General features: G+C 30.2%; 1 protein-coding gene across 4 annotated transcripts in view; it reads right to left on the reverse strand.

The window, feature by feature from the left end:
• The window catches only part of LOC130448804 (lethal(3)malignant brain tumor-like protein 3), a 338,247-nt gene that overhangs the window by 60,423 nt on the left and 262,214 nt on the right, over positions 1–15,610 (reverse strand). For all 4 annotated transcript variants that reach the window (XM_056786329.1, XM_056786330.1, XM_056786331.1 and 1 more), the window contains one exon: positions 14,878–15,132. In XM_056786329.1, the coding sequence (XP_056642307.1) occupies positions 14,878–15,132 (255 nt within the window). The remainder of the gene's footprint in view (positions 1–14,877; positions 15,133–15,610) is intronic.

Genomic DNA, 15,610 nt, shown 5'->3' on the forward strand with positions numbered 1-15,610 from the left:
TAGTTTGAGGTTGGAGAGATAGAATATGTTATTGGCATATTATGCATTTAACATATACGAAGTGAAAAATTATACATGCATAAGTTATCTACACGTTGGGTAACGCGTTTGCTCACTGTAATCCAAAATCGCCTTCGAATGAAATTTCCCAAGCCTGATTACTGCTGATTGAGAAAAACTAATTTTCAGTCGATTCATAAGTATAAATGAAACTGGGATCTACCACTATACTTCTAAAACGAAAAAACAGTTAAAACAGTGGATTGCAAAGGGCGAACCTTCTCTTAAGAAGACAAAGAAAGTTTCATCAGCTGGAAAAGTGTAGGCAACAATTTTTGAGATAATCATAGGAATGTGTTTAAGAGAGTACTACCCATCATTTCTTGATGCCGTAAAAACAGAAATTGCAATTAATGACCCTATTTGAAGAAAAAAAGTGCTTCTCCACCAGGTCAACGTACCTTTTCACAATTCGGTTATTGTCATTGCTAAAATCAACGAATTGCACTTTGGATTGGTTGACCACCTTACGTATCCCAGCGATTTTTATTGTTCTATATCTTAAAATTGTACTTGTAGAAGAGAGATTTTTATTGGACGATGACTTTATCGCAAACGTAAACGTAAACTATATTGAAGAGAAAGACGGCAACTATTATATGGAAGGATAGAAAATGCTAGAGTAACATGGGACTAAATGTGTAGATTAAAAGAACACTGTGTTAAAAAATATAAATGAATCTCTTTGATCTGTGTCCTGTTTCTAAGGGCAAGAACAAATCTACAGAAAACCAGGGTTCACTTGGATCCAATGGTAAACATAACACAAATATAATGTATACAATCTATAATTATATTTTAAACGCATTCACTGTTAAAAACATATCAGAGGTCGAATTATTAGAACGGAATCTTCTATGGATACACAAAACTGACCACATTTATTTGTGGTTTGTTCTTATACCGTTCTATCTATCTATCAATGATAATTTTATAAGCAATTTGAGTTTAAATAATAGAAAACAGAAATTATGCAAAGCTAAAAGAATTATATTTTATTTCAAATCCACCAGATTTGATAATATAAGTGAAAAATAATTGTTTTATCTAAATCACCACTATGAAATATGACATCATTAGAAAAACCTTAACATTCTGGATGAACTGCGAAATAGAATACTGATAACAGCCGGTGAAATCACAAATCAACAATAATTTTATACCGATGTATTAGAAATAACGAGAATAGATTCTCTTTTTTTTTCCTATGCTCCATTGAAAAGGAGTTTATTGCATATATACACTTATGGTAAACTTTAGCGAAGAGCCAGATATTTGACTTCGTAGTGTGAGGAAGAACAGATTCGTCTTAATAAATATGAGTTTTATTGTTGTATTGCTTGAGTACTAGAATTAAATAGGATTAAAGTTTATTTAAACAAGATATCCAATGACCCTTGCTGGAGGTCTCAATGTTCTCTTTGCTTGAAAACAAAATTCATAATCCCTTAAGTTAATGGTCTCAAATGCATAATTAATTGTAATTTGTATTTATGGAAATAACCATCTCATGTATTTCTTGACTTGTTTCCCAATCTTCGATTCCACGAATTCACTGTCAAATTTTGCTTTCAAAAAATTTTTATTCCTAGATAATAAAAGATAAGTAAATAAGCCTTTATTGAAACAAAACGTTCAACTTTAGAAGCATTACGAAGTAGTAAATGAACTGAGCTTACGTAAATTTAATTGCAATTACACATTTATAATGTACCAGTTTCCAATTTTTTACTACAAGGGCTTACTGCTTATCAAAACATCCGAATGAAGGAAAAGGAAACAACTACTTTCGTAGTCCCATAAGTAGATATATGTCCACATGTAGGATATAGTGATTGTTGGTTGGCACCTTGAGATGGTGAAAATGAAGACATCAAGACAATACACCTACTCAAAAAATTATTATTGGAATGGCCAAAATTTATAAATTAATAATTGAACTACTATCCCATGCACCTAAAGTTCTAAATCCAAAAATGGGAGTTTTTGTAGATATTTTTAATGAAAAGACAAATATCCATCCTATTGAACATTGTTAAAAAATTTCTTATGAACACAAATAATTCAAAAATTGAATGTTTCATTGAAACCCTTGAAGAAATATTAAAAATTTTTCTATTGAAAAAATATCTGTTGACCAAAAGTAATTTCTCTCAGCATATAATATACGTATAATTGACATTAACGATTCAACGAGTTTTCAGTATGAATCCTAACATTTTATTACCTTTAAACCTAGTTACAACCAACTGATCAGAATTAATAAGAGGAAAGTCTAGTTAAATGGAATGAATGAACCTCGCACGAGTCAAAAAGGTTAGAAAAAGGATTATCAATCACGTGTGGCGAAAGGAGTCGATTCAAATGGAAATATTAAGAGAAAAAAATCGACAGTCCGGTTCTCTTTCGTGCCGCGTCTAGGAAATGCTTCGATTTGTTGAACGTGAATTTAATAGATTTAGAAATGTTTGTCGGTCGTTCTAGACAAGATTTTATCTAAATTTATGTACCTTGTTATTGAAAACGAGGTTGGGATCTAATATGTTAGTAAAATATTATTATTAGAACACGAACATATCGAATCGATGATATGGTTTAATAGAGATCGTCGTAGGCACGCTTTCGCCAAATTAATCACGTGTTATAAAAGTAAATAGCAAAGAAGGTCGAGAAGCGAGAAAATTGTTTTAATTAACTTTATATCGAATTCTTCGATCCGTATCAAATGAAAGTTTCATGAGTCGAAACTGTGATCTAACTCTCAAAATAATATCAAGTTATCGAAGTAGAATGTTCTTACATTCACTCTTTCTATTGAAAATTGGTTTTATAACAAATAAAAATTTTGCCGTTTCGACATTTTGTGGTCTTCATCATAATATAATTTGCATAATCATATGAATCAATAGATCACCTATAACATGAGTATCGAAATATATTTTTAACCACACTAAATAATTTCTTCAACTTTATTTGTCATATCTCAAATATAGATCGAAACATCAAGATTTTCATTCAAGTTTCATTTAGTTTTTCATCCAAAATAAATATATGCATATTTGTTAGTCCTTTTTGTATTACAATTTTTATCGGTGCAATTTTCACTTCTTGTTTTGAACTGATTTTCCTAAAAAAGACACCTAAAATCACGAAAAAAATTTCTATACGTAGGTTTGAATAAATATTGACTTAATTCTTCAAACACAACATGATTATATGGTTCTCTACAGAATACGAGAATAAATCTGTATCATTGAATTATTATACATATGGGATGGGAATGGTAATGAACGAAATTGCAGAACGATCTATTATTAATAGTAAGAAAAGATTGTTTATTTGATTTGAAGTAATCATAGTTTTCAAAATCCAGTCTAAAAGGCTGATACAAGCGTATAGGGCAGAAGAGTCTGAAAATCGCAGCTGACTACATCCTTAAGGCTAATATTGGTTTTTACCCCCTGATGACGACCAGAGAACCCAACTTTCACATCAAAATTGTAGGCTTGCAGTATTATAACAGAATGAACAATAATGTTTGTGAATTCTTTCATATCAACGTCAATTTATATTTTAACAGTCCACACTGTTGTGAATGTCTTTAGATTATTTAACTAATTTAAACTTATAACGTATTAAACAAATTTTTTTCAAATTTCTGTCTTCTTGTCTGATCTTATATTTTTTGAAATTATATATAATCCTAATATCAGATCCTTTGCACCGATCTGACCTAAGTCGCTTGTAATCAAATAGCCTTTGTGATCAAGAACACTCACACAATTTAAAATCTACCGTCGCGTCGAAATGACCCATGCCCGTGAAATGCCAATCTTTCTGATTGGATATTTGTTGATCAAACTAACTGTATTCAATTTATTCGTATTAAAAATTGTATATTGGCAATCTAATTACATCCATACGAAATATTAAAACTTTGATCAATTCAGGTCAACAGCTAATACAACACCGGTTGATTTATGTTACCTTTACAGTTGGTAACAGGTGTCTGTGTTGTATCACATAATGTGTGTGGAGATCTCCTCGGCCAGCGCAAATGTGAAGGTCATAAAATAAATCAGTTTTGAGTGATGAAATACTACGACAGTGGAACTGTTACAAGTTATAGTACAGGTCATCTTTAAATCAGACACAATTTTAAATATAAAACATAAATCAACCGTAGTAAATTATGAGAAAGTTTAATACCCGTTGCAGCAGATTTGATACTAGATCAATAAAAAATATTTGTGAAATGTTTAGATAGATCTGAGTAAACTGAACAACTATGTTAAGTTTTTCAAAACATTCAATTGATTAAAAACTATTGGATTAAATATTACTGTGAATAAAACAGAAAAATTCCACTAAGCAACTAATCAACACCGTGCAGTTTGAATTTTGAGAACACTCATATACATGTGACATATCTTATGATTATAACGCAAAAAGCATTATTAGTACCTGGCAATATCAATAGTGGAACGAAAGGTCAGATACCATTGTTCATTGTAATAATTATAATAATTATCAATGAACAGTTGCGGTTGAATAGAACTCACACAACCTTGCCACGCTTCCCAATAATAGGAAAAAAATTGAAAAATTCAATGATATCCGAATACTTCTCAGAATTGAACGATTTAAGAACAGATAATGTTACAACTCACCGATCCGTTAACTAACTCACTGCTTTGCCATCTGCTTAAAATATCAATACATGGAAAACATTCAAATATTACACAAATCAAAACTCATGTTGACAGCCATGATTTATCCATCTATTCGTAAGTTTTAGTGAACGTAATCTCTAAAGATATATAGCAATACTGAAGTAAATTGACACTATTATAAAAAATGAAAATATGAAATGATCGATGCCCAACAAAGTCAGTAAACTCATTTTAATGGAATATATGCAAACGTTTATGTACGAAGTTTTTCATTCAGCAGAGACAAACTACACCTAATTGTTTTGCGAAGAACAACAATTCTGGAAAGATAACAGTTTTTCATTAAATAGAAAACAGTACTTCCTGCGTAGCATTCATACTCTGACTGTTTCAGATAGTAAATAATTTCGCTTTTTAGGAATATGTAGTAATCTATATTCTCAAAAATCTGCGAAACAGTGCTAAATCGAGCCTACAGCGCTCTGACTTACATTTGGAACAGGTATTCTATGGAAATAATAAGCCTATATAAATAATAAGCCCTATACTTGATTAGTTTCATTATAGTATATTGAAACTAATTGAAATTGGTACATATTTCCCAATAATGCACAAGTGTTGTCGATAATATGTACTTATAATTTTACATATATTCTCATCTACTTTCCAGATGAAAGCCTCATAAATGCTAAGTACTTATCATAACGGAGAAATCGGCCGTTTCGCATAAAGGACTTATTGAAGCGCACATATGTAAATCAATTATAGAATTATTAAATTGAATTGTTTAACTCATTTTAACGCTTTCTAGGTGTTCAGTATATTGTGAGCTCGAATATTTACAGTGGTTAATTGATTCTATTATGTTAATTACACGTATATAATTTTTTGTACATATTACCTCAACTTTGAAAGATAGATTTGTAGGGTGGTAAATATATTGAAATGGGCTTAGAGATATTTTTTTAGGTGGACTTATTCTTCTTATCCCATAACTTACTTCACCTGAATAAATTAGCATTAATCCAATATTCCGGAGCATACTGACTGCAAGCAAAGGAGGGGAAAGAATAACTTAATCGACTAAACAAGCTCCCTAACTTCTTAACACTCCCTTACCTTAGAGTTAATTCTCCTGATAATCTACACCCCTGTCAGAACTCCGACCACTCATAAATCTTCACCTTTTATCATTTCACTTTTTCCATAATTGTTTTTTAGTGTTTTAGTTTTCAAAGTACTGAAATTTTGTGATTATCTATTATTTATCCACATATTTTAGTTACATAGAATTTTTAACACCGAAATAGAGAGCCGAACTCATTAATTTCCACCTCCATAATATTAATTTCTTGTTATGTTTGGTTATTGTAGATTAATTAAATATTTTGTGTCTTCATATATTTTAGCTTTATAAGCTATAAATAAAATAGAAAAACAACAGCTCTAACCAACCGTGAAACCAAAAAACGTATATTTATTTCTAAAAATACAAATCCTTGTAACAAAATCAAACTCAATGAAACCAGAGATTTTACAATTGAATCATATGAAAAAATTAAAATGTTGCAACAATAAAGGGATTTGAGCATTTTTTCATGAATTTTCATAATTATAATTACTTTTTTGTCATTTAGAAAGGCTTGAATTATAGAAGTAAATTATCTGTATAGAGTACATTGTTCTTTGTGTACTCGTATGTCCTATTCATCTGTATACTTTTCCAAAATACAACAAAGTAAAATCACTTTTGCTGACGGTATAATAAATTGTAATTATTGATTAGACGAGTACTACTTGCAATAACTATGCTGTCTAAAAATGTACTGTCTCTTCGAAATCTCACCTTTATTTTTAACACCTCTAAGTAGTAGGTTTGAGGATTTTGTATTATTTCGTTGAGAGTTTTCCAGTAATTTATTTGGAAAAATTGAACGAACTATGCTACGACGTGTTCTCCATGAAATATTTCGCTGTTTCAACAATTTTTCAGTGTTAACACATTCTTCAATGATTATATAATACAATATAAAATTATGTGTTGATCACCCTGTATATTGAAATAATCCCACTGGCAACAATTCCATCTAGTATCTGATTTTAATTTCAGAATCGATACACTTATTTATTATCAAAACGTCATCGTAGTCATTTGAAAAACCAGCTCGGTGGCCTAATATATTCCATAGAATGCCTTTTATATAAACGTATCGAGGTGATTTGATCTGCTTTGCTCTCCTCGATTGACCAAACAACTTTCATCTCTCTCAAGAATAGTCGTGTGGCTTATTAACAAATAATATCATGTATGTCATCAAATAAGTTTTTTTGGAAAATTCTCATTCCCTTCATAGGTAGATTCATTTCCGGCAAAATCAATTTTGAAGATAAATTGCATAGTCTTATGGGATAGCAAATGCTGTATGAATGATCTGCAGGTGTTCTATAGGATTTAAAAAGTTTTGAGCTCCCGAACTATCATTAATGAACGTTAATCCTTGACTTCTTGCGAGAACTTCAATTATGACCGCAATCCTACACGTTATATGCTAATTAGAGCGTATTTACTAAATAATTTGACCAGAACGGTGATTATTTCAGTATACATAAAAATGAACTTTTTCATATTAATGTCCACATCAAGAAATTTATAGAAAGCATCAAATTATCTTTGTTATTAAGCTTTGTCCTCGTTGTAATCAATATTCGGAAATGCGAGAACTGTTTTATATTTTTGTAAATCGTTTCATGTATTTATGTACCAAAAATTCAATTGATACAACAATTTATGATGTTAAGAATTGAAAAATCCTGAAATGAGAGAAATAAGAATGCAAACAGCTCTAATCATAATTTTCGAGTGAATATTATGCTACCCTATTTTTTTCGGATCCAATATGTCAACATCATAATTTTTTCAATACAAGCTTGTAATTTGTTGAAGAGTTTTTTATTATTTTTATTGTGACGGTCATCTCAACACTATTACTAGGAGTTTATTATTCGTTCCGTGTATGAAATGCAATTAAAACATTGCAAAGACTCAATCCTATATTGTACAAAAAATACAAATTTACTAGTAGGTATTATGACTGTCTTTATAAAATCATGAATCACAGTTTTATTAGAAGCTTCATGAGTGATAAAATGGATATTGCAACCGAATCTATTATAATTTATGAAGTGTGAAGTTGAGAAAAAGAAGCATTAAAAAAATTATTAATGAAGAATGTTGATATCCGAAACGTTAGATGGATGTAAGCATAAAATAATGTTTAAAACAAAAGCTTTGGCAGGCACTTGGAACAAGTATTCTATGGAAATAATAGGAACGAAATTATTATTATCGAATGTTGATATCCGAAACGTCAGATAGATGAAATGATAAGATAATGTTTGAAACAAAAGCTCTGGCGTAGATTTGGAACAGGTATTCTATGGAAATAATAAAAACGAAATTATCAATGACGAATGTTGATATCCGAAACGTCAGATGAATGAAAGGATAAAATTATGTTTGAATCAAAAGCTTTGGCAGGCACTTGGAACAAGTATTCTATGGAAATAATAGGAACGAAATTATTATTATCGAATGTTGATATCCGAAACGTCAGATAGATGAAATGATAAGATAATGTTTGAAACAAAAGCTCTGGCGTAGATTTGGAACAGGTATTCTATGGAAATAATAGGAACGAAATTATCAATGACGAATGTTGATATCCGAAACGTCAGATGAATGAAAGGATAAAATTATGTTTGAAACAAAAGCTCTGGAGTAGATTTGGAACAGGTATTCTATGGAAATAATAGATAGGAAATGATGAATATTGATATCAGAAACGTCAGATGGATGTATGGAAAAAATAAAGCTAGAAACATAAGATGATTAATTTTACTACAACTCAACAATTCTTCTATATCCTACTGATTCTAGATCCAGATCTCAATGATTGCATCGAATTTTGATCCCTCAGTGCAGTTAAATATTAAAACCATTACTTAACCACATTAATGAGATATCTACATGCAATCGAAGTTTTTCATTAATATTATATGTATAATAATATAACATCATAAATCAGTGACATAATTTGTAAAATACAATGTTTAGCATAATTTTTTCCGAATTAGTGGTTTTCTCTTTATGATCTATAGACATACTACACTCAATTTCAATGCTTGCATTAAAATCTTCAATCATCGAAATCAACAAACATAATGTTAGTATATAATTTCTATAAGTTGGAAATATTTTTAATTTAGATCAATTTAACCCTTAAATTTCCTAGAAAGGAGTAAAAATTCTAGTGAGTGGAAAGCATTATGAAAATTGTAATTTGTTTTAGTTCCAGATTTACATTTCTGGTTACGGAATCTTGTCATTATAACACCCAAAATTCATAATTTTTAATAATAGGCGATGAAGAGTGATACTGTTGATTGTTATTTGTACAATGAAAATGACACAAACGTCTCATTATACTTCTGTTCAATTGAAATGCAATTACAGTAGTATCGAAACTTTTAATGCACTGAAAGGGCAGAAGTATTACAGAAGCAACTGAAACGTTAACCATTTTGAATGAATAATCTAAAGATATTCCATTCACTGGAAAAATAAATTATGGGAAACTTTTCAAGAATTAAACTTCGTTTGGGAGAAGAACGATAGAAAATGTGCGGTAAGAAAGACAGTTGAAATATTTTGCTGGAGAACCAAGAATACCTGAAATTAGCACTACCTGTTACATTTTAGATAATCATATAGGACTTATCTCCAGTAATCAAGCGATCAAAAACGGTTCTGTATGGTACCATTATAGCAATAAGTTGCATGAGATGGATCGGTTGACTTTGTTCTCTTCAGAAAAATGAAGGGTGACGCAAAGGCCTGCTCTACATATTTTTCCAATCCGCTGCAACTGATTTTTATATGCTTATCAAGGATTTGCATGTAGCCTGGCGTTGTCCAATATTGGTATTAACGCAACTGTTGCGTTACTTCACTTGCGAAATTCAAAGATCATACAATACCAGAGAGACTTTTCTGGTATTTGTCTAACCATTTCACTTAACTTTGTGAAAATATACAATATTCAATCATTCAAAAGTGATCAAGTCACAATAAGCTTATCTTTGATACGACTATGAAAATAATTACCTGATAATGATAATCAAATACATGCACACATAAAAATGACATTACATTCTGGTCCTTTCATAAGTTATGTTTCCCGTTTAATTATCATTTATATTAGAGAAAACAAAGGCTTGCTAAAATTTGTTTCGATTTATATAACAGATTACAGATTTCAGATGTAGGTATCATCATAATCATTGATATTTTTTTACTTTCTTCTCTATAAGTAACTTTATTCACATAAACAATATATTTAATATGTGATGCTCAATTTTTATCGATACAGAAGTTTGCTTTTGCTTGTTATTCATCAATTATTCTAAATAATATTTATTTCACAATTCGTTCATAATAATAATTTTTTACCTATGTAGTATGGTGTTCCAATAATTGTGATTAAAACAGAGTAAGCAGTTCACTTTTACTAAATACGTAGAAAATATTTCATAAAATATAATAACAAATTATTTAAAAATAAAATAAGAGCATTGAAGAATATAAATCCTATTCACAATTGTCAATGTAATTTTCTTCCTCTTAACTTGATTTCCTGTTGTTTATACTATGTAAAAGTAATTTTTTTTAATCACTTCAGTATCAGGTTTTTCATGTAACCAAAGCGAAGAGAAGTCAACCACAACTATTTTATTTATTTGGTTTTGCCGTTAACGGGCTCAATATTTAATTCAGAATTATTGCCACAGTTCACACGGATCTAGTTGACCATCTTCCCACAGTTTGTAAAAAAACGGATGTTGTAAACCATAAGATGGAATTACGCATCTCAGTTCCATGTTGTAGGCTTGTAATTTGTATGCTAAGAATGGGGAAGTAACAGTTGATCTAATTAAAAATGAGCTATTTTGAAATAATTATTTTCTCATGCAGTAGAAACTCGATAAACATAAATAAGATGCAAAATGTATAAACACAGTTAAAATCAGGTTTAGCCGGTTCCATGGTATTTAATTCAGTTTTATTAAAGTGGAATGATATATTTTCGAAAAAGGTCAAGAATATTCGTTGCGTTTCTTCCATTCCGCTTTGAACCGCGTATTTCCCTCATATATAATATCTAGAGTATCATTTGATATATATGCATTGAAATAGTAGTTAGAACATTGTATTAGAAAAATTGAGAATAATATAAAAATAGATTATTTATTTTTCCATGCGTGGAGAGTACTTTAATCTCTTGTCAGCCAAATTACTGTTCTTGGAATGATTTTCTCAAATATTTTTTTTTCATTTTGATATCTATAGTGCCTCTTAATTCACATATCTAGTTTTTAATATTGAATTTCCACTTTTATTGTTACCATTTTTGATATTACTTTCAATCGGATCAAAACTATTTAAATAGTTTTCCTTGTTAACTTGATAAGATATGACTGTATACAATGCTAACTAAATATTTATCAACACTCATTATTATACTATCTGATGCGCACTTCAATAATAAACTTTTCATCTTTAGAGACTGAATTTCATCAATCAGAAAATGTAATTGGGACTGTACTTGTAGAAAAGAGTTTTTCACCAAATAAAATACAGCAATCCTAGCTAAGTAATTATAAATTAATATATTTTTGTTCTACTGTCTCGAATTTACTCAACATGCAATAATTACTGCTTAAAGTTTCTAACCTTTTCAACTAATGTTTTTATTTTTAATAAGGTTTCTGATAATTTGTATATGTTACTACGTTATTTTTATTGTGTATAGAACTAGCTTCTTACTATATATGTACTAATTTATCCACCCCAATACTTATATTCTTCCCGTCCATCTATTCATTTTTATACAGAGTGAGTTTTATGAAACGCCTCAATTATCTAGGAAACGGCTTGTACTATTTTTTATAAATTTTTGTGCGCAAGGGTCTTGTAATACGGCAGGTATTATTGTCACATCTCCTTTTTTCAGAAAAATAATGAACTTAGTTATTTCAAATATTTTGTGTTTTTAGAAATCCTTAAGGAATACTGATTATTTTTCATATAATATTCTTTATACCTGAATGCCATAATTTTGGAGTTATAGCTTCATTTACAGAATCTCCACTAAAGGTACAATAAATATTATACATTTAGATAGCTACGACTGAATAAACTTGTTCTATTTGATTATTCCTTGATAATTTATGTGCTAATACAAATATCTTAACAAGGTCTATTGTCAGTAAGTTAGTAAATAGTTTAACGAAACTGGTGCAGTGAAATATTTATCTAAATAATGACGCAGGGAATCTACAACTGAAGACAAATCTTTAAATGTTTGTATCATGTTAGAAGTAGATTCACATTTGTTAAGTAGATTAATTAAAACTTTGCAGCTTACAACATCCCTGACTGCTCAATTCTTCTTATCTCTGTGGTAATCCTTTCTTCTAATTCCCGAATATTGGCAGGTTTTGTTTCATAAACGATGTGACCCCACAGGAAATATACTAAGGGATTCATGTCGGGTGTTCGCGGAGCCATTCGATAAAACCACGCCTTCCAATAAATCTTCTGGAAAACACATCATTTAGGTATTGCCCCCCACACACGCATAGTGAGGTGGAGCACCATCTTGTTGTAGCCAAATATTGTTGTTTGGGTTATTCTTAATGTTTGAAAATTCCTAATAATTATTCTTTTCAAATATAATTGAAAATATATACTTGGACTGGGAAATATCGAAGCCAACTCAGGTATAATACTATTTTCCAATAAATATAAATACGCTGGACCATTTAAGTTACCCTCAATAAAAAGGGACCAATTATTTTGTCACCTATTATTCTAACCCATACATTCAGTATTTCGGGATATTTTTTGTGGGATTCACGTATCCAACGAGAATTGTTACATAGCCAGTATCTACAATTATGGCGATTTACGTTTCGAATAATACAAAAAGTGGCCTCATCGCATAACATAACATTACTTAAAAAATTTGAATAATTTTGATTGTAACATTTTTCCATCATTATGTCTGCAAACCAAATCAAAATCGTCATCTGACGTCATCTTGAACCAACGTTACTTCATATGGATGGAATTTATTATCACATTAAACATTTATTACGGATGTTCGCGAAATACCAAGTTACCTGGATATTTGTCAAGTGTGGATCGTCTTGTAACAGGACACAAACATCTGAAGATTTGTTTTCAGTTGATGTAGATTTTCTGCGCCCTGATTTGGATGAATTTTTTACTGGACTAGTAAAACTTTTTTACTAATTTACTGACAGTAGATCTTGTTATTGGATTTCGGTTAGGATAGGATATAAATTATTAAAGATATTAATTAAACGTTTCTTGTTGATTTCTACGCCTATTACCATATCCATATCATATCCATAGCTATAACTCTGAAATTATGGCATTTAGGTATAGGATATTGGATAAAAAATAAGAAGTATTCTTTAAGAATTTCGGAAAGCGAAAAATATACAGGGTGATTTATTTGAAATAACAAAGTTTATTATTTTACCGGAAAAGGGAAACATCTGACAATAATGTAAATACAACCATAATACCGGCTGTATCACAAAACTTTTGTACACAAAAATTTATGAAAATCGTACAAGCCGTTTCCGAGATAATTGAGGCGTTCCATACATAAAACTCACTCTGTATGATCGTTCCCGTTTTCTGTATCTATCAGTACTCTGATAAGCTCATAGGTGAGAATTTATCATGCAGTAGTTTGAGATTCTGAAACCGATTGTTTTTCAAAGTATATGTTTCCTAATACCTTAAATGGTTATCTCTTTAATCCATCATTAATTTTTAATATCAAAATAGTAGCCCAGAAATAATAATTAGAACAATTCATCCATCAAATCTGAAAATTTAGCGTACGTCACAAAAACTTAGCAGCTTTTAAGTCTTTCATTGTTCTATTTCCAATCCCCATCTTGGTAAACAACTAGTTCCTAGTACGGCTATTTGATTATTTCAAAAGTTTCTTTATAAACAGAGGTCTAATTGTTGCTATAAGTACAACATAGCCTACTAATTAGTATTTCAAATCGTTAATTTTCTGACTTAAATATTGTAATAATATAGATTTTAGCTTTCGGTTTTTTGTTTATCCAATCTCAAGCTAAAATCTAGTACTTTTTCCTCTTTTTCCTCTTGTATAATAAATAACTATTTACCCTCCATTAAAACGTGCGAGCAGCACAAAAATGTCTTCAATATCCTCAATAATCCCTGCGGTACATCGATCTATACAAATTATTTTCCATATAATCGAATATTTTGTGATGTCATTGCATGTTTGAAAGAACGAAATACGATTCGATATTCTTATACCGACCAAAGCGATTAGATCCGATACAATAGCGGTCACGAGTGATCGGGATACTCCAATAATTCAAAGAGATCTTCATTGAAATAAAAGTCATTTATAGATGTTTCACGCTGGTACAATGGTACAGATGTGTTCTCGCGTAAACTCTTGTACGTGACACGGTGGTAAAAACGAAAGACCCGGAACGTGACCACCAGCCTTTTGAGAAGCGACTTCTTCAGTACTGGAGAATCATTACTAGCCAGAGCAGGATCGGATTTGAATATATTCCTCTATATCAAAATTATGAGTATTGATAGATAAATATGAAAGAACCTCTCAAATATCGTTGAAAACTGTTTTTATCTATTTACATTCTGGAAACTTATAGTAATATCAAATTTGTTGCATAGTATATGAAAAATATTCATATAAATAACCAATTTGACCCACTTTTATCATTCTCTTTTAATCAGGCAATAATTTTTAAGCCAGTTTGGTAGTAAAATGAAGTTTGGACTTGTATTACTTCACTATATTTAAAACTATTACAGTTACAAATCCATTCGATTTCTTTATCCAAAAATATTTTCAAATGAATTGCTAAGTGAACATTATATATACCTCAAAATAAGCTGAATGTTAGATTTTGAAATGTAACATTTTTTCCAGTTCTTGTGTCATTTTCAGTGTATTTGTGAATTCAAACTCACCTGTGTATATTCTGAACAAATATCAATTCCGGATATAAAGCTGCACACATCTTCAACGGACCAGTTTGATATGTCTTCATGTAACTTGGGACTTTCACTTTCTGACCTTTTTGGAATTGTTGGTGTAGCACCACCAGCACCTGTTGGACTACTTCCTTGAGAAATTTTTAATCGCGGCCTTTTCGGGGGTGGGGCAGCGGCGGAGAGATCAAGTGGGGACGATGAGTCTGGACGTTTCACATTTTTCAATAAACCCTAAAAAAAGGAAATTGAAAATTCTTCTAAATTTAGTATTTTTTAGGTGCCACATAAGGAATAATTGTATATGGTATATTTGAGAATGAGAATATGTAATGAAATTACTTCCAATAAATGTCTAAACTTCTCAACTACTGAGATCATAATATGCCGTAAACCGAAAATTTGACCTAAAAAATATTAGTGTATCGTTTTTCGTATTTATTTACACTCTTTCTATTCATGAGGTGCATTCATAAACACTTTCTCTTACGTTATTAATTTATTTATACACTATACAACTCACTTTACACTTAAAATAATTTACTTATCAAAATCACTATAAATAATTTCTCCGATTATTTTCACTGATTCGTTCTACTCACTACGACTATTTATTTAAAACTAACCTACTACGCTATATAAACTTATTTATATACCACAAATGAAATTTTACAAAGTTTTAGAACAAAACGAAACGAAAAAATAATAGAAA

This window comes from Diorhabda sublineata, chromosome 9 (genome assembly GCF_026230105.1).
Source record: "Diorhabda sublineata isolate icDioSubl1.1 chromosome 9, icDioSubl1.1, whole genome shotgun sequence".
Taxonomy (NCBI): domain Eukaryota; kingdom Metazoa; phylum Arthropoda; class Insecta; order Coleoptera; family Chrysomelidae; genus Diorhabda; species Diorhabda sublineata.